Source organism: Ranitomeya imitator, chromosome 10, assembly GCF_032444005.1.
Source record: "Ranitomeya imitator isolate aRanImi1 chromosome 10, aRanImi1.pri, whole genome shotgun sequence".
Taxonomy (NCBI): domain Eukaryota; kingdom Metazoa; phylum Chordata; class Amphibia; order Anura; family Dendrobatidae; genus Ranitomeya; species Ranitomeya imitator.
The window spans coordinates 107,192,572-107,218,915 of NC_091291.1; the positions used below are offsets into that span (position 1 = coordinate 107,192,572).

A 26,344-nucleotide genomic window follows, 5' to 3' on the forward strand; every position below is an offset into this window, starting at 1 on the left:
TCGAGCGAAGAATACATCGCTTCCTAGGCTATCCTTAGACGCATGCGCACTATCTAAATATAGAGTTGACACATGCGTACACGTCAATATGGGCTTCTCCAATGAACTACATCTCCCAGAATCCCTTGAGGTTGGAAACTGTTGTCATCAAGCGGTGGTTATGGAGATGACTACGGGGATATAGCAGCCGGAACTGATGTGCCGCCCGGCGGGTGATGTCCTGGGAGCAGTGCTGGGTGGGCTGTCAGCTACTGCTATGGGGCCTTCTCTGTGCTGAGCCTGGGGGAAGTCTGGAAACAGAGAGGAGGACATTACTGATTGCTGATATTGTGCTGCCGCCCTGTGTGGTGCCCGGAGGAGCAGCCGGAGGTACAGCCTGAGTTACACACCCTGAGGTACAGCCTGACCTACAACCTGAGGTACAGCCTGAGCTTCACCCTGAGGTGCAGCCGGAGCGTCACCCCGGAGGTGCATCCCGAGCGTCACCCCGGAGGTGCATCCCGAGCGTCACCCCGGAGGTGCATCCCGAGCGTCACCCCGGAGGTGCAGCCCGAGCGTCACCCCGGAGGTGCAGCCCGAGCGTCACCCCGGAGGTGCATCCCGAGCGTCACCCCGGAGATGCATCCCGAGCGTCACCCCGGAGGTGCATCCCGAGCGTCACCCCGGAGGTGCATCCCGAGCGTCACCCCGGAGGTGCATCCCGAGCGTCACCCCGGAGGTGCAGCCCGAGCGTCACCCCGGAGGTGCAGCCCGAGCGTCACCCCGGAGGTGCAGCCCGAGCGTCACCCTGGAGGTGCAGCCTGAACTGCATTACTGCACTAGAAATATGAAAAATGAGAGCTTTTAGCGCATAAAAATGGCCAATTTTATGTGTACCTGGTAGCCCCTTTACGGCATCTCTCTTATACCAGGTCCTAAACTTGCCTTACCTCGCTGAGAATAAACGTCTCCATCTGAATGGGTACATGTGGAACCTCTTCTTAGACTGAAATTCTCTCTCTCTATGGAGGGGTATTGGACCTGCTGTAATTAAAACACCTGAAGCTAGGAGGCAGGGAGTGCACGATCAGAAGGCTAAAGAATACATTTCAAAAACCTGACCTGCACATCCAAACATAGACTCAGTGTGAACAGGTGCACTCTACACTCCGTCCTCTGCTGTTATCCTTCTTCCCCTCCTTGTGTCTCCTCCGCTCTACTCTTCATCCTCTGTTTTTATCCTTCTTACCCTCCTTGTGTCTCCTCCGCTCTACTCTTCATCCTCTGCCTTTATCGTTCTTACCCTCCTTGTCTCCTCCGCTCTACTCTTCATCCTCTGTTTTTATCCTTCCTACCCTCCTTGTGTCTCCTCAGCTCTACGCTTCGTCTTCTGCTTTTATCCTACTTACCATCCTTGCGTCTCCTCGGCTCTACACTTCCTCTTCTGCTTTTATCCTACTTACCCTCCTTGTCTCCTCGGCTCTACACTTCCTCTTTTGCTTTTATGCTTCTTACCCTCCTTGTGTCTCCTCAGCTCTACGCTTCGTCTTCTGCTTTTATGCTTCCTACCCTCCTTGTGTCTCCTCAGCTCTACGCTTCGTCTTCTGCTTTTATGCTTCCTACCCTCCTTGTGTCTCCTCAGCTCTACGCTTCGTCTTCTGCTTTTATGCTTCTTACCCTCCTTGTGTCTCCTCAGCTCTACGCTTCGTCTTCTGCTTTTATGCTTCTTACCCTCCTTGTGTCTCCTCAGCTCTACGCTTCGTCTTCTGCTTTTATCCTTCTTACCCTCCTTGTGTCTCCTCGGCTCTACACTTCGTCTTCTGCTTTTATCCTTCTTACCCTCCTTGTGTCTCCTCGGCTCTATGCTTCGTCTTCTGCTTTTATCCTACTTACCCTCCTTGTGTCTCCTCGGCTCTACACTTCCTCTTCTGCTTTTATCCTTCTTACCCTCCTTGTGTCTCCTCGGCTCTATGCTTCGTCTTCTGCTTTTATGCTTCTTACCCTCCTTGTGTCTCCTCAGCTCTACACTTCCTCTTCTGATTTATCCTACTTACCCTCCTTGTGTCTCCTCGGCTCTACACTTCGTCTTCTGCTTTTATCCTTCTTACCCTCCTTGTGTCTCCTTTCCTCTCCTCCGCTCTCCGTCCAGTTTCTTTATTCTTTTTCATCCCCTTGAATCTATGAGTTTTGGAGCACAGTGAGACATGTCAGCAATTTATTTTCCTTAATGTGGACCATCGGTCAGCAAGGAAAACCTGAGACCTGGACTGTTGAATAGAAGATATGTCTGTGTGCGGCCAATGGGCTCGTGTCTGACCCTCACCCCACTGTATTGTGGCCCCTGTGTGATTTAACACCCCTGCAGGTGTCTGTAGTGGCTGTGGCAGCGGAGACCTCGTAGGGAGCCGCTGATAATCCCAAGTCTTATGTTTTATATCAGATTTCTGTTATTCCTCGACCTGAACATGGTGGTCATTAATCATCCTGTATTTCGTCCTCCCCCCCAGTGTTATCATTGTTAGATTTCTCGCTCGGCTGCTCTCCAGCCCATCTCCGTGACCAGGATTTACCCAGATTTCAGTAAACCCATTAGTAAGCTGTGATGCCATCTGGCTGCGTCACCATGAGGATTGTACTGTGGGGTATCACTGTCAGGGTCCCATCACTGTCTGTGGTGCCTGGTCGGTGTCCCCATGATGCAGCTCGATGGGTGCACAGTGTGCCCCTCAGGGCCGCTTATCCTCCTCGTCTAGATCTGTATATCAGGTGCCAGGCGTCTGCCCTCCATGGTCATCGGTGGCCTCCTGGAGGGCAGCATCGTTGCTTTTGGGAGGGTAACCTATTGTATGATCTGATCGGAGGGCGTTTGACTGCGGAGACTTCCACTGACGTTGGGGATAGTGGTGAGAGACCCCCATTTCCAGGAGACGGAGTAGTGCATGCACAGTATCTCGCACTCCATAGGAATCTATGGTAGACACAGCAGAATCTGCTGCATGCATCTTTGCAAGTGTTGACCCTTTATAAGTGCTGCCCGCACTGTCTGTGCAGGTGCAGCGAGCTCCTGCCTATCTTGGCTTTGCAGCACCATTATTGGCTTGTGAGCTCAGGACATGATCTCTGCTTCTGTTTTCTCGCAGGGTCCTCAATTCCCCAGGATGCCACACAAGATAGGATTCGTTGTGATCAGCTCCTCTGGCCAAGAGGATGGCTTTAGTGCCAAAGAGTTAATGGTCCATGCACCTACAGTGAGCGGCTGGAGATCCCCCCGGTAAGGTGCACACTACGCCATGTTGTACCCTTACCACTAAATTAATGTCCCAGCTTATTACAGAATAGGAAGGAAATGTAAGACTTCGCTTCATCGCTAGAATCGGGACCCAGAATACCCTTTAAGCAATGCCCAATGTTAACCCCATCCGTCACTTCAATTTAGGTTCTTGCTATTTTGTTTCCTTTTTTTCTTCCCTTATTCCAAGAGCCATAACTTTATTTTATCATCAACATATGAGGGTTTTGTGTTTTTTGTTTCCTTTTTGCCTTTGTATTGATTAACATTGTAGGGCCCATAGAATGTTTTAATCACTTTTTATTGCTTTTTTTTTTTAGTGATGAGAGGCTATTAAAAAAAAATGGCAATTCTGGGTTGTTGTTTCTTGCTTTTCAATGCATACAGTTAGGGCTAAATGATATAATAGTTTGATAGATTGAACTTTTAACTTTTAAATATGCTTAATTTTTATTTATTTCTAATTATTGTTTTTTTTATATATATATTTTTCAAGAAACATATTTTTTTTCCTTTTTCGTTCCCATAAATTTGTAATTGTTTGCTCTATATCTTGCAGTACCACAGTATAGTATTGCTTTCTATAGTGAAAATGATGATCTTGGCCTCATAGGACCACCAAGATGGCAGGGGCGGGGGTCTTCAGCAGACCCCTGAGCACACCCCATACACCCAGTGTGTGCCATATATGTACAGCAGGTGTTGGGAAGGGGTTAAAGACACTTCACCTCCGACCTCCCAGTCGCAGTGTTTTTCAGCACTGATAATCCTCCTTTGCGGTTTCAGTCTTTTTATTGTATTTTATATTTTTTTTATATAGGTTTTGTCAATATCCTCAAGAAATCGTCATACAAATGGTGGAGAGATGCCGAATCCGGAAGCTCCAGCTCCTCGCTCACCAGTACATGATCTCGTCCAAAATCGAGTTTTACATTTCAGAAAGTCTTCCCGAATACTTCACCCCTTACCAGACGGAGCGGTTCCGGAGGTTGGGGTAAGTGCATTATCCATAAGGTTTGCATTTAAAGGGTTATTTCCATCTTGCTATCTTATGGCATGACCACTAATATGCTGTAAACGGATGCAGGTCCCCCCAATGGAGTCTCCGGCACAAGGGCTCTGCGGCACACTGCTGTCAATGGGGAGGTAGTCAGTAATTCCCATAGAAATGACTGGAGCAAGCCAAGGAGAATCAAAATTATTGGAAAAAAATGGCTTATTTTTTATTTTTACTGCTTTAAAATGCCCCCCAAAAAATTGCAAAGTTGGTCATGGGGTTTAGGAAGTATTTTTAAATGTCAATTTTAAAGTGTTTTCTCAGGATTGAGCGCACCGCTCCTCACCCTCATGGCTTCTTGATGATTGAGGGTCCCGACCGGACGCATGGCAGTGGCGATTGTCTGACCTGTGCTCTCTCCGATTATACTACATGAGTCAGCTTTGCCTCTGCAGCGTTGGAGGGGCTCAGGGGAACCGAAACTGGCCAGATCCAGCCATCTGCGCAGCTTCAGAGTGATGCTTCCAAACCCTAAACCAAAGAGTTTGTAAGCGCTGCGCTCCATACCTAGGAGGCCGACCACCTCTGATGGACTGTAGAAGTGGCCAGTAACCTAGGCAGCCATCAGCAAGTCATAGAATTAAAATTCCTTGCATTAATGATAAGCGATCGGATTTTTAATAAGGCGCAAAGTTGGTTATTGTTCACAAGCACTTTGCCATTTTAACCATTTAAAGGGATTTTTGAGCAATCAGTTAAGCCATTTCTAAATGAAGTTGAATTCCCCTTGTAAAACATAAATAAATAAAAAAACGCTACTCAGTTCCAATCCCAGCACGGTTCCGGCGATGTGGATGCTCGGTGTCGTATCATATTGCTATGCCACGTACCCCCTGCAGCCGATTAGCAGTTGCTGTTACTGCGCTCTAAATTTAGGGACTTTAAATTTGCCCCCTATATGATTGAGTGTCCATGTAATACAAGGGCTGCCCAAGTCATCCAAAGGGAGCTGTTGTTATGGAGCGGCTCTCTGTTCTTGGTAATAGAGGGGCGTCTTTCGTTGTAGCATCAATGATACGCCCCCTTATAAGACATGGCGATGGGATTTAACTACGTGAATTCCAAGACTCTGATGGAAGGTATAGCGAGTGTCCAGTGCAGAATGTCATTCCGTAATCATACCAGTAGATGGTGCTGATGGTTAGTTCTTTGCCTGAGAACTCCCTAAAAGACCGGGTGCTGGTGACAATGAACGGCAGCACGGTGGGTTTCTGGGGGCCCCAGTATCTTCTGTCCTTAAAGGGATTGTGCCCTTGGTACCTCTCTACAGGCTATTATAAAGATACAAACCAAGCTATACCCTCCTTCCTCCGGTCCATTGACGAGTCTCTGCCGCTGCTCCCGTTGACTGGCATTGGTTGCAGTGCTGACGTCACATTGCCAATCAGTGGTGTGATCCAAAATGGGAAAAGAAGCTTTGGTTTGGAGGTTGCTCACTCCGCACCCAATGATATATGTCATCAAGGGTTTTAATTATTTGTGCAGCTATATACGCTCCTAAGAATTGAAATAGCAGCACCAAGAAGGCAAAATCATGGACCATTTATATACACAGGCGCATTGATGGCAGCCGAGGCTGTAAGTGCCGGGATTTCTGCACAAGACGTTCACACTCCAGACTGAAGAAATCCAGATATATTGATCATTTTTGTCTCCATTTTTTTATCATTTGCATATAATTAGCATGTCTATCCGTCCTTTGATTTCCATAATGCCATGGCCTTTCCTTCCTGGTGCTACAATTTCAGTGTTGAGCGTAGTTCAGGGTCCCAGTGGCTCTACAGTGGGTGCTGTGCAATGATGGTTTTTTTCAGGTGACTCTACCACTTCCCCCATTGGAAACAGACGATTGCGGGGGGTTCCAGCAGCGACACCTTCATTCAGATCATTGTTAGAGCTCTTGCAGAAGATCGTGTTATCGGTCCGAGTTCAGTCGTGCAAAACATCGGATCGCACTCGGACCAATGTTCTATGGGGCTGTGTGCACGTCTGATTTTTTTTTATTTTTCTTTCTTCTGACATTCAATGAAAAAGTTGTAGTATGTTCGAGTTTTATCTGCTAATCAGATCACACTCTGCCATGCAAGTCAACGAGTCCATGGAAAACATCAGAAAGCACTCAGATGACATCTGAGTTCAGTCTGATTTCCATGGACTGACAGAATGGAAAAGATGGAGACATTTTTTTTTTCTCCATCTTCTCATCTGAGAGAATCAGATCACACTGTGCTGACACTGGGGTCAGGGTGTGATTCTCCTAATCAGCCCGATTCTCTCCGATGGGAGAATCTACAGCCGTCGACATGAGCCCTTAGTAAAAGCGGTGTCAGTAATGGGAGAGTCAGGGTCGGTAATCGTGCAGCAGAGATCTAGTGTCAGAGATTTGCCTCCAATCCGACACAATCTGTAATGTGTTTCTTTTGGATGTACCGTTTACTTCCCTCGTTCAGCATCTGTCGTACATTTACTTGGTTAATGGTTATTACCGTGTATTACTTTGACAGCCTTGTGTCTCTGTTTCAGCTACGTAGCGCTCTCAGATAATGAAAAGACCGTCTACAAGGCCCGGGAACTGAAGTCTGTGTACGTGGACGCAGTGGGGCAGTACCTGAAACTGATCTTTCATAAGAACTATGCCAATAGATACAATCTCTACAATCAGGTATCTACAAATCTCATCTAACAAGTCATATAGTAAGTTATTCTCTATCCCATTTATATAGGGTAGTGGATAACGTGCTGATTGCTGGGGGTTAGTGATGAGCGAGTGTACTCGTTGCTCGGGTTTTCCCTAGCACGCTCGAGTGGTCTCCGAGTATTTGTGAGTGATCGGAGATTTAGCTTTTGTCAACAGCTGCATGATTTATGGCTGCTAGACAGCTTGAATAAATGTGGGGATTCCCTAGCAACCAGGCAACCCCCACATGTACTCAGGCTGGATAGCAGCCATAAATCATGCAACTGAGTCGACAAAAACTAAATCTCCAAGCACTAACAAATACTCAGAGACCACCCGAGCAAAGAGTATACTCGCTCATCACTACTGGGGGTCCAACTTGTGTGATGTCCAGCGATTCTGAGAACGGGTCCCTCCGTGTCGTATGGATGAACATGCTCAACCTCCTCTTCATTCATTCATTGTCTCTGGAACTGCCGGAAATAATGGATCGATGTGCTCACATTTCTCCAGCAGTCCCGTTGACAATGGATGGAGTACAGGTCCAGCATTAAACACTGAGCTGCAGAGCCGGGTACCTGGGATCCATAGCCGCATTCTCAGGATTGCAGGGGGTCCCAGCAATCAGTTTGTTTTCCCCTATCCTATAGATCGGGGATAACTGGGAATTGTGGGAACTACCATGCTTGGGTATGTATGGAGGCTCCTCGGTAGGAAGCATACACTTTATATAGAAGGAGTCTGCGTATACAGCAATTGTACAGTATATTTCTGTTGTGAGCATTGCTCTATTCTATTTATTCTATGCAATAATGGAGCTGAGCGCCACATAGGGAATCCTAATCCAGCCTCAGAATAACACACGGGTTATTACAGTTCATGGTCTGCCTTTAAATCAGCAAAGAGTAATCTGAAGCCAGTGCTTTGTTTGCCAGATTCTTATGAAATGTCGGGCAAACCAGCCGTCGGACTAGCTGACCATCTAATGTGTGTGTGGACCTCCTAAGTCCTCCCCGACAGATGATGTTGGGGGAGAGAAGGATTGGGCAGTTGGAATTTCTTCCTTTCAGAGCAGATAAGTCGCTGCCAGAGGCCGTCTCCTCTCTCCCCATTGAAAATACACGCACACTTAGACAAGCTGAAAGCACAATGTGTATGGGGGAGACGGGAGACATAGCTGTCCGCTGACAGATTGTTTTCCCGGCGGCTCTCGCGTATGGCCAGGGAGCGGCGGGCACGAGACAGCAAGGATGTGATCTCCATTCATGCGGTCACATGCCGACTAGTCGGGCGCAGCCTCACTCAATGCAAGTGAGTGTATTAAGCGAGGATGGACAATTCTAGTTCGAATGAGGCCAGAAGTGTGTAACTCGTATCTTAACCGCCAGGTGCCGTCACTGGAGAATCCTGACAGCGCGCACTACATGCAATGTGAGGATTCACAAGTCTGCAGTCACATACTATGCCTACTATGGCTGGACAACGCCTTTATCTTATTGCAGGTTCTCGCTCCGTGTCATTCAGATGCCGCTTATTGGATTTCTAATTTTTCTTTTATTTCCAGGTTGCACTAATAGCAATAAATATAATTGGCGATCCTGTGGACTTTAACGAAGAAAACCTGGTAAGCCCCGATTCTTAGAGACCCCTTTGATAAAGGAGTAAAGTATCTATGAAGCGCATCTCTCAGTAGAATATACCACCCTTGTTTTATCAATGCAGCAGTGGGAGGAGGAATGTGATTGACAGCAACAGTCCCGTTATAACAGCAATAAGCAGAAAAACCCTTGTTTAATTAAAGGGGTGGCCTGTGTTCCTGACAGCGGGCTTTCCAGGAGGCAGACCCAAGACTGTCTTCTAAGAAGTTGTCAGAGCGTCTGTAGGATTACTGTAACAACTGCCCTTGTCCATAAGTGACACGGGGGCAATGCAGATGAGGCCTCTATAGCGATAACCTTTTCTGGGTTCACTCCGAGTCGTCTCTTTGAGGTGTAGAATATTAATGTCTTTAACTACACGCTCTGTCTAATGGATGTTATAGTGTCTGATATATGCCACTGACTGTCTCTTCATCTTTTGACAGCCGACCAGAGATAAACTTATTGATCAGTACCTGGGGAGCAGCTTGGAGGATGCTGCCATTGACGCCTCATACGCTGGGTAAAAAATCAAATTCATCATCGAAACAGCCTGATCAGTTCACTGAAAGCTATGGACACCTGTGCACTCATTCTTTATTGTTAATTTGTTTTCTAAATTAGGCAAATTCCTACATAGCCTTTATTAAAAATGTCCTGCTGCACAGGCCTTCATTTACCTAGCTGCTCTGCCAATTCTGACACCATCCTTCTCCACACTGCTCCTGCCGGCTCCCTCCTCTCCCCTTCCCTTCTCTTCATGTTAGAGATAGCAGCAGTGATCCGCTGAAGGTCGTACATTGCAGAACAGAGCGTGGGTTAAACCTTCAGGTTAGTAACAATGGCCGCTTACTCATGCTGGGAGTATGGCCGGGATCACACACAGCGAGATACGGCCGAGTCTCGCTCTGTAAAACCAAGATCTGGCACCGGCACTCCAGAGCGGAGCGTGCGGCCGCATAGCAATACATGGAGCCGCACGCTCCGCTCCGGAGTGCCGGTGCCAGAGCTTGTTTTTACAGAGCGAGACTCGGCCGTATCTCGCTGTAGTGTGACTCCGGCCTTAAGCACACAGTCCTTTATGAGATGTGAAAGTTGGAAATCACTCCAGGAATGAAGCTGTGCCAATACATGAGAGCTAGTGAAGGCAGTAGCACCTTGGACACACACAGAGATCACATCCAGCATGTATTACTGTGAGGGACACTCCCACAAAAGTTAAATCTGAAACTTGGATCAAGCTGCAAACTTCACATCCAGGGGGCTCAAAATTAAGGGATGAGCATTGGAGAATAAAACTGAACGCAACAGTTCTCCATATGTAAAAAATCTGTAAATGTCAAAGGTGTCCGTAGCTTACGTGTTTGTGTGTGGGTGCCCGATATAGGTTACATATTTTTGTACCCGTCTGTGATGCACAGGGACCAGGTCACTTTTGCAATTTGCAGACATGACTGCCCTAAGTAAACTCACAATTGTAATTAAATTGTGAGGGCTATCGGAGACAAGCAATGATGTGAATAGTGACAATCTCCATACTGTATACCATCATACCTATCGGTGGAAGTCCATAATGCACCCATAATTCATAAATCACCTACATGGAGAAAAAAATAGCAAAAAAAGTGTTTTTTTCTTAGTCCCAGCTAAGTTAAAATAAATACAATTAAATTATCTCCCTCAAATGTATATATCCTTTTATAAGACGATGATCCATATCGCATAAATAAAGCCTAATTAGCACTTGAATATCCGTGACGGGTCGGATCGCTCCCCCCACCCAGGATTTGCACCACAGTCCTGGAATTTCCAATTTGCTGCTATTCGCTGAATTTTTGTTACTTTGCAGGAAACCTGATGCCATTTCCCCGCTCGATGACTTGGCCTTTGATATGTACCAGGATCCGGAAGTGGCACAAATAATTCGCAAGTTAGATGAGAAGAAGCAAGAAGCCGTCCACCATGAGCACTACGACTACGCCAAGAAACTGAAGCAAGCCATTGCCGATCTGCAGAAGGTGGGGGCTCCGTACTGTCGACAGAAGTGAAGGAAATGCGGAAAGACTCATCCTGTCAACGTGCCGGCGTGTTCACACATAATTCTGTGAGCGATGACTGTAGCCGCTCTGGGCGCGACTCTAAGACTGAAAGCTGGCGGCTCTTTCGAAGAGTAAAGTGTAATCTTCTCTCGATAGCCGGGCTTTCAGTGCAGAGGTAAAACAGCATCAAAATGCTGTTTACCTGTAGATTAACCCTATATATATTTGATGACACGACAGTTTCCCTTTAGAAATATCCTACTCTTGTATACAGCTCCTAATCAAGCCTATGTGTCACCATGGTAACAGACTACAAACAAACCCTGTGTAGTCGGATCCAGCAGTCATATTCCCTTTCATCTCCTTCTTAACAGCATATATTTGGTAGGCCACCAAGAACTAAGGCCCACTTGGACGGCAATGTGACTGTAGGATCCGACCACACAGTTTTTGTTTGTAGTCTGTTACCATGGAGACACCGTTCTGCGCACTGTGAGGATTTACCAGTCTGCAGTCACAGAGGGAGACTTGTAAACCAAGGCTGGACAACCCCTTTAAGGTAGATGGACCCTGTAACATTTACTCATAACCACAGTGCAAAAGTTATCCAGACTATCGACTTTTATGATGGAGTCCTGCCTGATCCTCTTGGATCTGCAGATTGAAGCACCCAGGAGAAGCAGGGCTCCTCTATCACTAATGAGAGATACCTGGGCCATTATGTAACTCTTCTGTTCCGCAGGTCGGGGAACGTCTTGGACGGTATGAAGTGGAGAAACGCTGCGCCGTGGAAAAGGAAGACTACGATTTAGCTAAACAGAAGAAACAACAGATGGAAGAATATCGGCAGAAAGTTTACCAGCAGTTAGAGCTGCATGACCTGATGGACACTGCCCTGGTAGGCACTGAATGTTTCAGCAGGTTTTATTATGTAAGCGGAGAGCCGCATGGTATAGGGGCTGAGACCCTGATTCTAGCCATATGTCATTTGTGTATTACTGTTTCAATAAAATCAGTCTTTCATTAATAGGATATTATCACTACAGCACTAGGTGTCTTGTGCCACCTGGTTCATTCCCTTCCCACCACGGATTGGCAGCTTTCTGCCTCTGCACACTGTACACAGAAAGCTGCCAATCAGTGATGTGGGTGGGGTTATGTCTGCATGCAGAGAAAACTGTTTTTGTATGGAAATGATAGCAAGCAGCCCCGCAAGTGACACATTACTGTAATCAGGGTCACCGCCCCTGCATCATGCTGCTCTCGGATTAAAAAGCAAAACCAAAAGGATTCCCTTAAATATGTGTTTGTCAAGTCAGAGGACGGTGAAGAGAACATCTGACTACTTGTTCCCCTACTGCAGGGACATCCATAATCATGTTATACCATAATTGGGGGGTTTTTCTTATTAACTAAGGGTCAAAAGCACATATTACTTACAGGGGTAAAATCCCAAAACTTGACATAGCACATGACCCAGTTTGATTGATTAGAGTAGATATATTAGATAGAATTATTTCATTTAAATCGACGCTTTCTTTAATGTGTCCATGGGAAGTCTTCAGGCACAGCATGAATACATCATTGTTTCTGCCTCTCATTGATAGTAGTTCCTTTTTTCTATAAGTTAATAAATAGTTTGATATTTCTTCAAGTGATAGGACATTCCTGGGGAATTACCGCCCCATTCCCTCCCTAACTGATGGAGATCAGGTTCCTAATAACTTTTTAATGACAGGAGAGGAAGGACGGGGAGATAAGATCTCTGACCATGTGAGACGGAGCTTAAAGATCCTTTCCAGCGATTGTTACACGTAATGCAGCACGTCTTAAGCCACGGAGTACCATGAGGGGCCTGAAATATTGATCTTTGAATCCCTTGGAGATTTGATAATCAGGGGAAATATCTAGATGATATGTTACCAAAGCTTTTTGTGGGAATAAAAGCCCATTTAAAGGGCCCCTGTCGGCTGATTCATGCTGCGTGACGACCTAAATCAAAGACCGGCTCTTTTATTTTAGCTGATTTCACACATCAGTGTTTTGTTTTTGTTTGTTTTTTTTGTTTCTTTAGCAGACAGAGCAAAATCCCATTGGATGTGCCCTATTCTGATCCTCAATATCGGATCTGAGATGCTTTGAGTCTCACGGATTTCATTCTCAGGTCTGTCATTTTAACGGACGACTGTGTGGATCCATTCTACAAGGTCCCTGTGCTGTCGAATAACAAATCGAGCAGCACTCGGACATTTCACACCGATGTGAACACAGCCGTCCTCTGAAATGCTGCGGCTTCCACCCTGCAGAGCTCTCCTTATACACCGACATGGGGAGAGACCTGTCCGTCATGAGGAACGGGGCAGGGAGAAGCTGCCGTACACTGGTCGCCCTAAATGCATCGTCCCCTTTTCTAGGGATGTTTTTTTTTTTAAACGCTGCAGGATTTCACAGTGGCGCATACATGGTTGGATTTCTAGGCGCCAAACTCAAGTTTATGGTTCTCGTCGCTCAGGCGGCATGAATCGGCTGATGGCTGAAGGGACCGTCTTAAATCTCTGCTTCCTTCGCTGTTGCAGAACTACAACCCCCAGCCTCCCCTGACAGCCCAAACCAACTGATTGATGGTATACCCTTCTGTATTGGGAGCCCCCCTGGTCACATAGCCCCCATTATACAGACAGTGCCAAGAGAGAAGAAGAGTTTGTGATGTGCCATTAGTAGGAGCACAGCAAGCAGACAGAGCTGACATATCTTGCCTGTGTATAATACAATGCAATATTTTTTTTTTCTTCCATCTGATTATTTTAAGCAGCGACTTTTCCATTCATCGACTGCCAGAAGTGACAAAGTACATTGTGCTCATATTAATTTACACTTATTCTATTTTAAGACAAAGTATTCACAAGGAGAGAAGATTCTCTCTGGTCTCATGTAACGTGAGGTTTCTCGGTGTATATCAATCTGTAAGTTAAATTCTAATGGCCTGATCAACCAGCTATCATGGGTATTAAAAGGGTTTAATTCTATGGGGTTTTCACCCTGATGTCAGCTTTGAAAATATATTCTGAGTTACTACCTATTTCATACCCCAGAGCTGCACTCGCTATTCTGCTGGTGCAGTCACTGTGTACATACATTACTGATCCTGAGTTACATCCTGTATTATACTCCAGAGCTGCACTCACTATTCTGCTGGTGCAGTCACCGTGTACATACATTACATTACTGATCCTGAGCTACATCCTGCATTATACTCCAGAGCTGCACTCACTATTCTGCTGGTGCAGTCACTGTGTACATACATTACATTACTGATCCTGAGTTACATCCTGTATTATACTCCAGAGCTGCACTCACTATTCTGCTGGTGCAGTCACTGTGTACATACATTACATTACTGATCCTGAGCTACATCCTGCATTATACTCCAGAGCTGCACTCACTATTCTGCTGGTGCAGTCACTGTGTACATACATTACATTACTGATCCTGAGTTACATCCTGTATTATACTCCAGAGCTGCACTCACTATTCTGCTGGTGCAGTCACTGTGTACATACATTACATTACTGATCCTGGTATCCTGTATTATACCCCAGAGCTGCACTCCCTATTCTGCTGGTGCAGTCACCGTGTACATACATTACATTACTGATCCTGTACTGATCCTGAGTTACATCCTGTATTACACCCCAGAGCTGCACTCACTATTCTGCTGGTGCAGTCACTGTGTACATACATTACATTACTGATCCTGAGTTACATCCTATATTATACCCCAGAGCTGCACTCACTATTCTGCTGGTGCAGTCACTCTGTACATACATTACATTACTGATCCTGTACCGATCCTGAGTTACATCCTGTATTATACCCCAGAGCTGCACTCACTATTCTGCTGGTGCAGTCACTGTGTACATACATTACATTACTGATCCTGAGTTACATCCTGTATTATACCGCAGAGCTGCCCTCACTATTCTGCTGGTGCAGTCACCGTGTACATACATTACATTACTGATCCTGTACTGATCCTGAGTTACATCCTGTATTATACTCCAGAGCTGCACTCCCTATTCTGCTGGTGCAGTCACCGTGTACATACATTACATTACTGATCCTGTACTGATCCTGAGTTACATCCTGTATTATACCCCAGAGCTGCACTCACTATTCTGCTGGTGCAGTCACTGTGTACATACATTACATTACTGACCCTGAGTTACATCCTGTATTATACTCCAGAGCTGCACTCACTATTCTGCTGGTGCAGTCACTGTGTACATACATTACATTACTGATCCTGAGTTACATCCTGTATTATACCGCAGAGCTGCCCTCACTATTCTGCTGGTGCAGTCACCGTGTACATACATTACATTACTGATCCTGTACTGATCCTGAGTTACATCCTGTATTATACCCCAGAGCTGCACTCACTATTCTGCTGGTGCAGTCACTGTGTACATACATTACATTACTGATCCTGAGTTACCTCCTGTATTATACTCCAGAGCTGCACTCACTATTCTGCTGGGGCAGTCACTGTGTACATACATTACATTACTGATCCTGAGTTACATCCTGTATTATACCCCAGAGCTGCACTCACTATTCTGCTGGGGCAGTCACTGTGTACATACATTACATTACTGATCCTGAGTTACATCCTGTATTATACCCCAGAGCTGCACTCACTATTCTGCTGGGGCAGTCACTGTGTACATACATTACATTACTGATCCTGAGTTACCTCCTGTATTATACTCCAGAGCTGCACTCACTATTCTGCTGGTGCAGTCACTGTGTACATACATTACATTACTGATCCTGAGTTACCTCCTGTATTATACTCCAGAGCTGCACTCACTATTCTGCTGGTGCAGTCACTGTGTACATACATTACATTACTGATCCTGAGTTACATCCTGTATTATACTCCAGAGCTGCACTCACTATTCTGCTGGTGCAGTCACTGTGTACATACATTACATTACTGATCCTGAGTTACCTCCTGTATTATACTCCAGAGCTGCACTCACTATTCTGCTGGTGCAGTCACTGTGTACATACATTACATTACTGATCCTGAGTTACATCCTGTATTATACCCCAGAGCTGCACTCACTATTCTGCTGGTGCAGTCACTGTGTACATACATTACATTACTGATCCTGAGTTACATCCTGTATTCTACCCCAGAGCTGCACTCACTATTCTGCTGGGGCAGTCACTGTGTACATACATTACTGTACTTTGCTGTACAGCAGGGACCGTCTTTCCGTCCACCATGTGCAGGTGTCAGGACTGTCCTCTCCGTGTGCTGAGATCTGATGGGTAATGAGGAGATGACCCCTTTGTGCTGTGATTGCTTCTATCCAGATTGTCTCATGTTCTGTATCTAACTGATGTATCTAATGCTTCTCCTCCTCATAAGATGCACAGAGCTGCTGAGACGTCTCTGTACCCACTGGAGCAGTCATCCAGCCCTCCGCCTACCCAGCAGCACAAAGCAGCAACCTCACCGCAGCCAGAGAAGGAGCGAAGGACTGAGAAAAAGATTAAAAAGGAGCGTCGAGAGGTGTCAGAAAAGCTTCCCAAAGTCACCTCTCCTAAGCCAGTACCCCAGCACCGTTCTCCCTCTCCTCCTCCTCCAGAACCAGCTGCAACAGTTCCTGGAATCAATGTAAGTGCATTAAAGGTGTTTTCACAGTATGGGAGGTTATTGTCTACCCACAGGATAACGTGCTGATCACTGGGATCTCCAGCCATCCTGAGAATGAGAGCCCACCTTAAATGGAGCCAAAAAACATGCAAGGATTACCTGTGTATGCCAGGCAATCTCCGCATGTTATTTATACCGTCTATCAGCCACAAAACATACAGGCGGGGACTCAAACATGTCACTCTAATACCCGAGATACTCTGCGCATACCCCAGCACCTGATGCAAACACTAAAGACAACTTTAAAAAAAACCATTATGGACTCTGAAGAAAAAAAAGTGTTTTAACCTTTCCATCTGCTAACTCCCATAAGGAACCTATAATCCTATCCACATCATTTATATTGGTGATACTGGGTGCAGTGGAGATCATTAACCTGCCTGGTGCTGACAATGGGGAGAAGGGTCCATGATGACTAGGCTCAAGCATCAATGGGAAAATACTAAAACATAACTTTCATTGTACAATTAAATTATATGATCGCTGGGGGTCCAACTGGCAGGACTGTTATCGATTCAGAGCCTAGGGGTCCCTGGGGATAAGTGATCAATGTATTTAGCAGCCATGTTTTTCTTTTTTGAGGTTGAGACTTTACCCTACGACGAGCGTCCTCTTCCGGCTCAGCGGAAGCAGAAGGATGATGCTTTTACGTACCTGGAGCCAGACATTAATGAGGATTTCGCCGGGGACACCCCCAGAAGCCGGATTACCGGGGAGCCGGAGCCACTGAACGAGAAAGCCCTGAGAGAGGCCGGATTTGCCATTGAGGTTTTCGGTGAGGCTTTGGTAAGCTTCGGCCTATGGAAAAACTGCTCATAGATGAGGTACGAAAGATTTCTGCATTCGATCAAATAGTTTTTTTTTTTTAATATCTGTTAATGTCTTAGGTTGCGGGAGCCTATTCTAAGACTTGGTCGTACAGAGAAGATGCCTTAGTGGCTGTGTATAAGAAGCTGTCGGACGTTCCCACAACTACCTCCAAAGACGACTTAAAGAATATGCTGAGGGCGGCTGTGTTCCTTATCCGAAGGGCCATCAAAGACAAAGTGTCTGCAGTAAGTGACCGTAATCGCCAGCAACCTAGACACGCGTACAAATGACATAAAAGAGGATCCAAATGGGCAAGTAGTAAATTTGAAAGGAGCAGGCGTGCATGAATTTTGAAGAAATTGCCAAATTAGAGGAAATGGTAAAAAAAATAACCTATAGTTATCTGGTAAGTCTAGTTCCGCTGTTCGCATGCTCACCTTCACTTTTTATTTACCTTACTAGTTTACTAGATTATGTTGCTACATATCAGAGGCGGTACGTAATGACCACAAAAATGAGTATAATCCTTAAACTTTTTTTCTTTATCGCCTCTCATTGGGGACACAGGAACCATGGGGTGTATGCTGCTGCCACTAGGAGGCTGACACTATGCAAATAAAAAAGTTAGCTCCTCCTCTGCAGTATACACCCCACCGACTGGCATTATACTCTTCAGTTTAGCTTAGTGTCAGTAGGAGGTGGACACGGGTCTTTCTTTAGACCCTTTTCTACCTCAATGTGCGTCGTTTCCTTTACAGATTTCCTCGGAGGGATACAGGGTGAGCAGTCACACCTGTAGTCCCACAAAGCGGACTATGAGTACGGCGTGTACTGCCACCCCGTATCCTCATAGATCCCTCTCCAGGACCAAGAGACTAGCACACAAGCGTGCTCAGAAGTCCGGTCCTGGCTCCGTCCCCCACCCACTCGCCCACCGGAGCCTGTCGGTCGGCGGAGACAAGGACGTCCATTAGCCCCTGGACGTCTCACCCCCTTTTAAGGTTAGTACCGGCGTGGGATGTTTTTAGGTGAGTATTTTCTCCCTTCCCATCCCAGATCTTTGATAGGGGGGTTCTTGTTAGGGGCTCCCTGTCGACTTTCTTACCCGGTCATCGTCTGTATCTTCCAGTGGCGCGGCCAGTATTCCTTCTCCCCTTTTTCTGACAAGGGCCTTCTGTCTCAGCGCGGGGCTCCTTTTAGGCCACCGCGCTCTTATCCCCTGTGGCCAGCACTTTCTCGGAGCTCCTACAGACCGGCGCTGCGGTTTCTTCTTTGGGCACATCCTCAGCGCGGCAGCCCTTCAGGCTGTCGCGCTGCTTCTCGCTGCGGCGCATTGTTCTGGCGCCGCAGGAGGTTGTTATCTGCGGCCCCCTTCTGCGACGCAGCCCTGCAGGCGGTTGCGCCGCTTCCCCCTGCGGCGCATCGCCCTGGCGCCGCAGGAGGGTGTTTTCTGCGGCGCCCTTCAGCGGCGCAGCCTAGCAGGTCGCGGCGCCTGCGGCTCAGCCTTCCTCTCGCCGCATTGTTCCCGGCGCGCTATTTCGGCGCCGCGGCTTCTTTTCTCGGCCACCGGTGCCTAATTTAGGCCCCGACTTCGGCCGGGGCCTACTTCCGGTTTTTCAGCTTCTTCATTTCCGCTCCTGCAGGCGGGCTTTTTCCCGCCCGACATTCTGCGCCCTGCCCACCGGCGCCTCTGCGTCTGGCTCCACCCCCTTCCTCGTGGGTCTCTCGGCCGGTGTGCACCGCTTCTCACAGCAGCAGCAGCCCTCGCAGTGCCTCACACAGCGCGCCACGCTCCTTCACTCGCATCTTCTGTGGCTCAGCATCGCAGAATCAGCACCTCAGGGAAGTTCTCCGCCGAGGACAAGTGGGACATCTTCCAGGACCGGGTCCGTGAGTAGCTGCACTGCAGACTGACACCCTTCTCTGCCCCACTGTCCCCTAACCCACTGGCATCTTCAGGGATCTCTCAAAATGTCTTCTAAAGGGGGCCGTTCTCACCCCCCTACTTCTTCATCTTCTGCCTTAGTCACGTACTTTGCATGTTCGTCCTGTAACAGCAAACTTCCCTCAGGTCAGTCCTCCCCGCTGTGTCAGTCCTGCAGCAACCCGATTGTTCCCACCGCCCAGGATCCCCCGGCTGTTCCGCCCGAGAGTGATCCCCCCATCCCAGGCTGGGCCGCCTCTCTGTCACAAACTGTGGCTGACTTAACACGGGTATCTCAAACCCTGGTGTCCGCGCTGGATCGGTTACCCCTGCAGACCCCTGTCGTGGCCAGCGGGTCGCAGGAACCGCCGCCCGAGACCTCCTTGCTAAGCTACAAAAGGTCCAGACAGGAATGTCGGTCTGAGTCCTCTTCGCGTTCCATCTCGCCGCACGGCCTTCCCCCGCGGTTGATGTCCCACCGATCCTCCTCCCCTGAGTCAGGCGAGGCATTATCTGATGCGCCCTCAGAGGAGATTTCGGAGCTGGATCCTAACCAAATCGCCACCATGAGTGAGTCGGTCCAGAACCTCATTCGGGCTATAAACCAAACCTGTGGCATTAAGGGTCCCTCTACGGAACCCGCAGATCAGGCGGTTTCGTTTAGACGGGCCAAACCACCTTCAAAATTTTTCGCTCCTCATCCTGAATTCGAGGAAATCCTGGCCAGAGGGAGAGAGAATCCGACCAGACGTTTTCAGAGGGGAAAACGCCTGGGGGTGTTATATCCCTTTTCACCAGAACTTACCGCCAATTGGACGGTCTCTCCCTCGGTGGATCCCCCTGTTTCCAGGCTGTCCACCAACACGGTGCTTCCACTGTCCGGCGGAGCGTCTCTGAAGGATTCTAACGACAGAGTTATAGAATCCTTCGCGAAATCTGCTTTTGAAGCGGCTTCAGCAGCGCTATGTCCAGCCTTTGCTTCCACTTGGGCTTCAAAATCCATCTCAAAATGGGCCAAGTATCTACGGCGAGGTATCCTGGACGGGGCACCTCCCGCGCAATTAGCGGAACTTGCCAACCAGATTTCCCACGCTGGTGAATACCTGGTTTCCGCCTCCCTGGATGTCGCGTCTTGTGCGGCTCAGGCTTCCAACAATGCCGTTGCCATCCGCCGGACCGTTTGGCTCAAGGCCTGGCAGGCGGACTTGTCCTCCAAAAAGTCCCTCACTAGTCTGCCCTTCCAGGGCTCTCGTCTCTTTGGTTCCCAGCTGGACCAAATCATTAAGGACGCCACCGGGGGAACAAGTTCTCTTCTCCCCCAGGCTAAAGCTCGTCGCCCTCCTCCTAGACGGCAGTTTCGCTCTTTTCGGCCTGTTCGGCGCTTCGCTGCATCAAACTCTTTTTCCCAGCAGCAACAGAGGCCACAGGCACGTCAAGAGAAGAAGGCGTTGTCCTTCAGGCCCACTCCGTCCTGGCGTCCTCGCTATTCCCAGGGTAGATCGTCCAGGCCCAGGACTGGAAGATCCACCTCCGCATGACTCTCGGCAAGACTCCAGCCCAACTCCCAGGTTGGGGGGCCGTCTTCTCCGTTTCAGGGACGTCTGGATTTCCGCAGTAGAGGATGCATGGGTCAGGGAAGTTGTATCCTCGGGATACAAAATAGAGTTCGCCTCCCGACCCAGGGATCGTTTCTTCCAATCCCGTCCTCCAAAAGATCCCGCTCTGGTTCCGGGCTTCTTCGCAGCCATCGCTTCTCTGCTCAAATCCGGGGTAATCGTTCCCGTTACAGAAAAGGAACGGTACACGGGTTTCTACTCGAACCTCTTTGTGGTACCGAAAAAAGACGGCAAGGTTCGTCCCATTCTGGACCTCAAATTGCTGAACAGGAGGGTTCGCCTGAGACACTTCAGGATGGAATCCCTTCGTTCAGTAATTGCTTCCATGGAGGCTCAGGAATTTCTATGCTCTATAGATATCCAGGACGCCTACCTACATGTTCCAATATTTCCCGGACATCACCGTTTCCTGCGCTTCGCAGTGCAACAAGATCATTTTCAGTTTGTTGCCCTGCCGTTCGGTCTCGCAACCGCGCCAAGGGTGTTCACGAAAATCATGGCGGCGCTGATGGCCATCTTGAGAGTCAGAGGCTTGGTCCTGTTTCCATACCTCGACGACATCCTCATCAAGGCTCCGTCCTTTGCTCAGGCCCACGAAAGCCTGTCCATTGTTCTCGACACCTTATCCCGTTTCGGGTGGCTGGTCAACCGGAAGAAGTCCTGCCTTATTCCTTCTCAGCGCATCATCTTTCTGGGCATGCTTTTCGACACTCGTCAGACCAGAGTCTTCCTTCCCAAGGACAAGAGATCCACCCTTTGTCGGGACATACGCTTGCTCCAGGGTCCTCGGCCTCCCTCCCTCCGATCGGCCATGAAGGTTCTGGGGAGGATGGTAGCTACCTTGGAAGCGATTCCCTTCGCCCAATTCCATTCTCGACCCCTTCAGCAAGCCATTCTGTCTCAGTGGGACAGGTCCATCTTCTCCCTGGATCGGCCGATCAGACTCTCCTTTCGGGTCAAGCGGTCTCTCAACTGGTGGCTGACGTCACCTCTCATCTCCCAGGGCAGGTCCTTCCTTCCGGTTCACTGGCATGTGGTGACAACGGACGCCAGCCTGATCGGCTGGGGTGCGGTTTTTCGCCACCTGACGGTTCAGGGCCGTTGGTCGCCGCAGGAGTCTTCTCTGCCGATCAACGTCCTCGAAATTCGGGCCATCTTTCTGTCCCTCCGCCATTGGGAAAGGATCTTCAGGGGCCTTCCAGTTCGGATCCAGACGGACAACGCCACGGCTGTGGCATATGTCAACCATCAGGGGGGGACTCGGAGCTCCTTGGCCCTTGCCGAGGTATCCAAGATCCTCCTTTGGGCAGAGGCAACGGTTCCGGTGATATCCGCGGTGCATATCCCCGGCGTGGAAAACTGGGCCGCCGACTTCCTCAGCCGCGAGGGTCTCGCGGCAGGGGAATGGTCCTTGCATCCGGAGGTCTTCCATCAGATTTCTCTTCGATGGGGAACTCCGGATGTGGATCTCACGGCGTCTCGAATCAACAGGAAGGTTCCGCAGTTCGTCTCCAGGTCCCCCGATCCTCTCGCAGTGGGCGTCGATGCTCTGGCCATTCCTTGGTCACAGTTCGAGCTGCCCTACCTGTTCCCACCCCTTCCATTACTTCCCAAACTGTTGAAGAAGATCAAAGCGGAAGGGGTGCCGGTCATCCTGATCGCCCCGGATTGGCCCAGGAGAGCTTGGTTCGCGGAGCTCGTCAACCTTCTCGCGGACGCTCCCTGGCGCCTTCCAGACAGGCCCGATCTGATGTCCCAGGGTCCGATCTGCCACCCGAATTCTCGGTCGCTCAGTTTAACGGCGTGGCTGTTGAGACCGCGGTTTTAAGAGCGTCCGGCCTTTCGGACCGGGTGATTCACACCATGATTCAGGCTCGGAAGCCTTCGTCTTCCAGGATCTACTACCGCACCTGGAAGGCCTACTTCTGTTGGTGCGAGTCCAACCGCGTTCCGCCTATGGTTTTTTCCCTGCCTTCTCTTTTGGCCTTCCTTCAGGCAGGGCTGGATTCGGGCCTGGCTCTTCGTTTCCTGAAGGGTCAGGTCTCTGCGCTTTCCATCCTCTTTCAGAAGACCTTGGCCTCTCAGCCACAGGTTAAGACCTTCTTTCAGGGGGTAGCCCACGCCGTCCCGCCGTACAGGGCCCCTGTGGAGGCATGGGACCTAAACCTGGTACTGGACGTTTTGAAGGTTTCTCCCTTTGAACCTCTTAGGGAGATTCCTCTATCAGTTTTATCTTGGAAGGTGGCCCTTCTTGTGGCCATCACGTCCATTCGCCGCGTTTCCGAGCTGGCGGCACTGTCTTGCCGCCCTCCGTTTTTGGTCATTCACCAGGACAAGGTGGTCTTCCGACCCCCACCTTCTTTTCTTCCTAAGGTGGTTTCCACCTTCCACCTCAACGAGGACATCGTTCTACCTTCCTTTTGTCCAGCTCCGACTCATCCTCTGGAGCGATCGTTGAACAAGCTAAACCTCGTCAGGGCAGTGAGGATTTATCTGGATAGAACATCCTCTTTCCGGAAGACGGATTCTTTTTTCGTCATTCCTGATGGCACGCGCAGAGGCCAACCGGCTTCTAAAGCGACTATTGCTCGATGGATCAGAATGGCAATTTTGGAGGCTTACCGGGTCAAGAACAGAGTGCCCCCTCCTGGGATTAAGGCTCACTCTACCCGGGCAGTCGGCGCCTCCTGGGCGGTGCACCACAGGGCTTCCGCCCTACAGCTTTGCAAAGCGGCAACTTGGTCTTCCATCCACACGTTCGCCAAATTTTACAGGGTCCATACCTACGCATCGGCGGACTCCAGCCTAGGCAGAAGGACCTTGCAGGCGGCAGTGGTGAGTCCTGTGACCTGATGGAAGTCTGTTTTTCCCGCCCTTGGGACTGCTTTGGGACGTCCCATGGTTCCTGTGTCCCCCAATGAGAGGCGATAAAGAAAACAGGATTTTTGGTTGCTTACCGTAAAATCTGTTTCTTGAAGCCTCCATTGGGGGACACAGCTCCCTCCCAATGTTTCTGTTGTTATCTGTTCTATGACTGTTCTCACGTTTACAGTTCTCAAGTTTGTGGTTATGGTTTTCAACCTTGTTCATTATCTCCTACTGCTTTCTCACTAACTGAAGAGTATAATGCCAGTCGGTGGGGTGTACACTGCAGAGGAGGAGCTAACTTTTTATTTGCATAGTGTCAGCCTCCTAGTGGCAGCAGCATACACCCATGGTTCCTGTGTCCCCCAATGGAGGCTTCAAGAAACAGATTTTACGGTAAGCAACCAAAAATCCTGTTAAGTGACATAAATATAACAAGGTCACAAACAATGGATAAAAAGAAACTACTGGATACCACAAATCAAAGGGAGCACTGTGACCAGCATAAGACCAAAGTCCAAGTAATCACTATAGCTAAATGCCTCTCCAATGTTCATGTGCCAAATATAGACAATTCTTAACTATAGTCCATGATGGACATTATGCATTTTAGTTATAAATGTAATGCTGCTATATGAACCATAGCTTTTTTGCACAGACTATTTTGTCTAAATTTGGCACATGAACATTGGAGAGGCATTTAGCTATAGTGATTACTTGGACTTTGGTCTTATGCTGGTCACAGTGCTCCCTTTGATTTGTGGTATCCAGTAGTTTCTTTTTATCCATTGTTTGTGACCTTGTTACATTTATGTCACTTAATAAAAAGTTTATTTAAGGATTATACTCTGCATATTATTATTATACTCAGCATATATTATGCTGCAATGGTCTTGTTTTATACGCTACTGTCCCCAGTGATTGGCTGCAGCTATCATTTGTTGTACACCTCTGCCACAAGTGATTGGTTGCAGCAGTCGTGTTGTACAACTTTGAAATCAGTGATTGGCTGCAGCAGTCATCTGTTGTACACCTCTGACACTAGTGATTGGTTGCATTGGTCTTGAGTAATATACTTGTGACACCAGTGATTAGCTGCAGTGGTCATGTAGGTAGATGCCATCATGGCAAGGTAGTCGTAGACCTGTGGGGAGCCCCAGAGCAATTTCAGGTGAGGTTTATTTATTTTTTTACCTTTTCCTTTATTTAGGAAATTTGCTTCAATCTTAAAGAAGCCCTTTAATAAAAATACTGCGCCAGATCCACACTGCGGTGGGTGACCTATTATTTCTGACCCCCAGGACCACTTTTCACATTAGCTTGGTAAATCCATGTGGTTAGACACCTTTCCCGATATGCCTCCCCTGCGTCCGGCTCAGTCACCCCCCCCAGCGGAAGGTAACACTGGGACTCTGTGCCCGCACAGGTCTAGAGTTAAAGGGAACCTGTCACCCCGTTTTTTGAGAGTTTGCATCTCGGCTTTGGGAAAATTGCCGCCGCGATCTCTAATGCGCACGCGCGGCATCCCGCGGCCATTTTCCTGAAGCCCCGTGCAGCAGAGCACTCGATCTGCGCACGCGCGGCCCCAGGAAGATGGCCGCCCCCACCGATGCAAGGGATTACAGCGCAGATCGCTTGTTCACCACTACGCCACTACGCCACCAAAGTAAAGCTGAGGAAGAACCAGCGATGTCACCACGCCCTCCCGACCTGACCAGCCTGATTGACAGGCGAAAACGGCGACTTTGGTAAGTTATTTCTCAGCATAGGTGGGGAATCGGGGTACACTACATACACTATAGGAACACACAGCGCAGGCCCTATTTAACAGTATTTATAGCTCAATCTCAAAAAACGGGGTGACAGGTTCCCTTTAATATGACCCATGTGTTACATGCTGTGAGCTATTTTCTGAGCCTCTGCGGACATCAGGTTCAATGCCATCCGTTAAAATCAACCACACGCGGGTTTTTTTTTGGAATAGAAGCTGAAATTGGAAATGAAAAATAATATTCCTGCTACCGAGACGGTTCCAGTTTTTAGGAAAATGTACAATGCTAAACTCGACAGTTCGGTTCTTTTTTACTATATGTAATTTATCAGATCTAGTTCCAGCACCGTCTGCCATATCTAGGCAGCAGAATTAATAACTTCAGCTCCTGTTTTCCAGCTACATCACCTTTTAATCAGTGGCGAGTGCGAGCTGCTGTAACCTGCTGCCAGCAGCCTGTGCTCGGTGGGTGGGCGGCCACTGGAATTCTCCCATCCCTGCCACTCTTGGCTCTGCGGCCGCGGGCAGATCTGTGACTATTATGAAGCTGATGTCTAAGCAGTTTTCTAATAGTTGGTGAAAATTGGCGCTGCAGGCCGGTTCTAGCACATGACAAGCCACGTGCTCGCAGCTTGTGCACACGGGCGCCCTGCGTGTCTGCAACGTCTTCTCCGCCAGGATTCCTTGTGACTTTGCAATTATTAAAAATTCCCTGTGGAGCACAGGTGAGTGTATATCATCCTGCGGGCACCGTGGCACAGATCCATTCTTAGACAGCGTGCATTCAGGACAAAGGTTATTGTTAACGGAAAGTGCCATAAAGCGGCATTAGTGGATGTGTTTTACAGTGTTAACTCTATTTTGCTCCATCAAAGCCTTTACATCAGATAACTGGAGTAAAAGCTTTGAAAAGTCACAAAATATTTGGGCAACAAGAACTTACACAAAAATGTAG

General features: G+C 48.4%; 1 protein-coding gene across 5 annotated transcripts in view; it reads left to right on the plus strand.

Annotated features, from left to right (window-relative positions):
* Positions 1 to 75: 75 nt before the first annotated feature.
* CEP104 (centrosomal protein 104) overlaps positions 76 to 26,344 on the plus strand; it is an 85,881-nt gene continuing 59,612 nt past the window's right edge. The window contains exons 1-11 of one of the 5 annotated variants that reach the window (XM_069741638.1): positions 76 to 236; positions 3,120 to 3,250; positions 4,089 to 4,262; positions 6,849 to 6,987; positions 8,567 to 8,626; positions 9,086 to 9,162; positions 10,489 to 10,657; positions 11,421 to 11,576; positions 16,116 to 16,364; positions 16,986 to 17,189; positions 17,291 to 17,458. In XM_069741638.1, coding sequence (XP_069597739.1) covers positions 216 to 236; positions 3,120 to 3,250; positions 4,089 to 4,262; positions 6,849 to 6,987; positions 8,567 to 8,626; positions 9,086 to 9,162; positions 10,489 to 10,657; positions 11,421 to 11,576; positions 16,116 to 16,364; positions 16,986 to 17,189; positions 17,291 to 17,458 — 1,548 coding nt within the window. In that variant the 5' untranslated portion in view covers positions 76 to 215. Of the gene's footprint in view, positions 420 to 3,119; positions 3,251 to 4,088; positions 4,263 to 6,848; positions 6,988 to 8,566; positions 8,627 to 9,085; positions 9,163 to 10,488; positions 10,658 to 11,420; positions 11,577 to 16,115; positions 16,365 to 16,985; positions 17,190 to 17,290; positions 17,459 to 26,344 lie in introns of all 5 variants that reach the window. The other 4 variants (XM_069741639.1, XM_069741640.1, XM_069741641.1 and 1 more) reach the window with 4 other exon arrangements.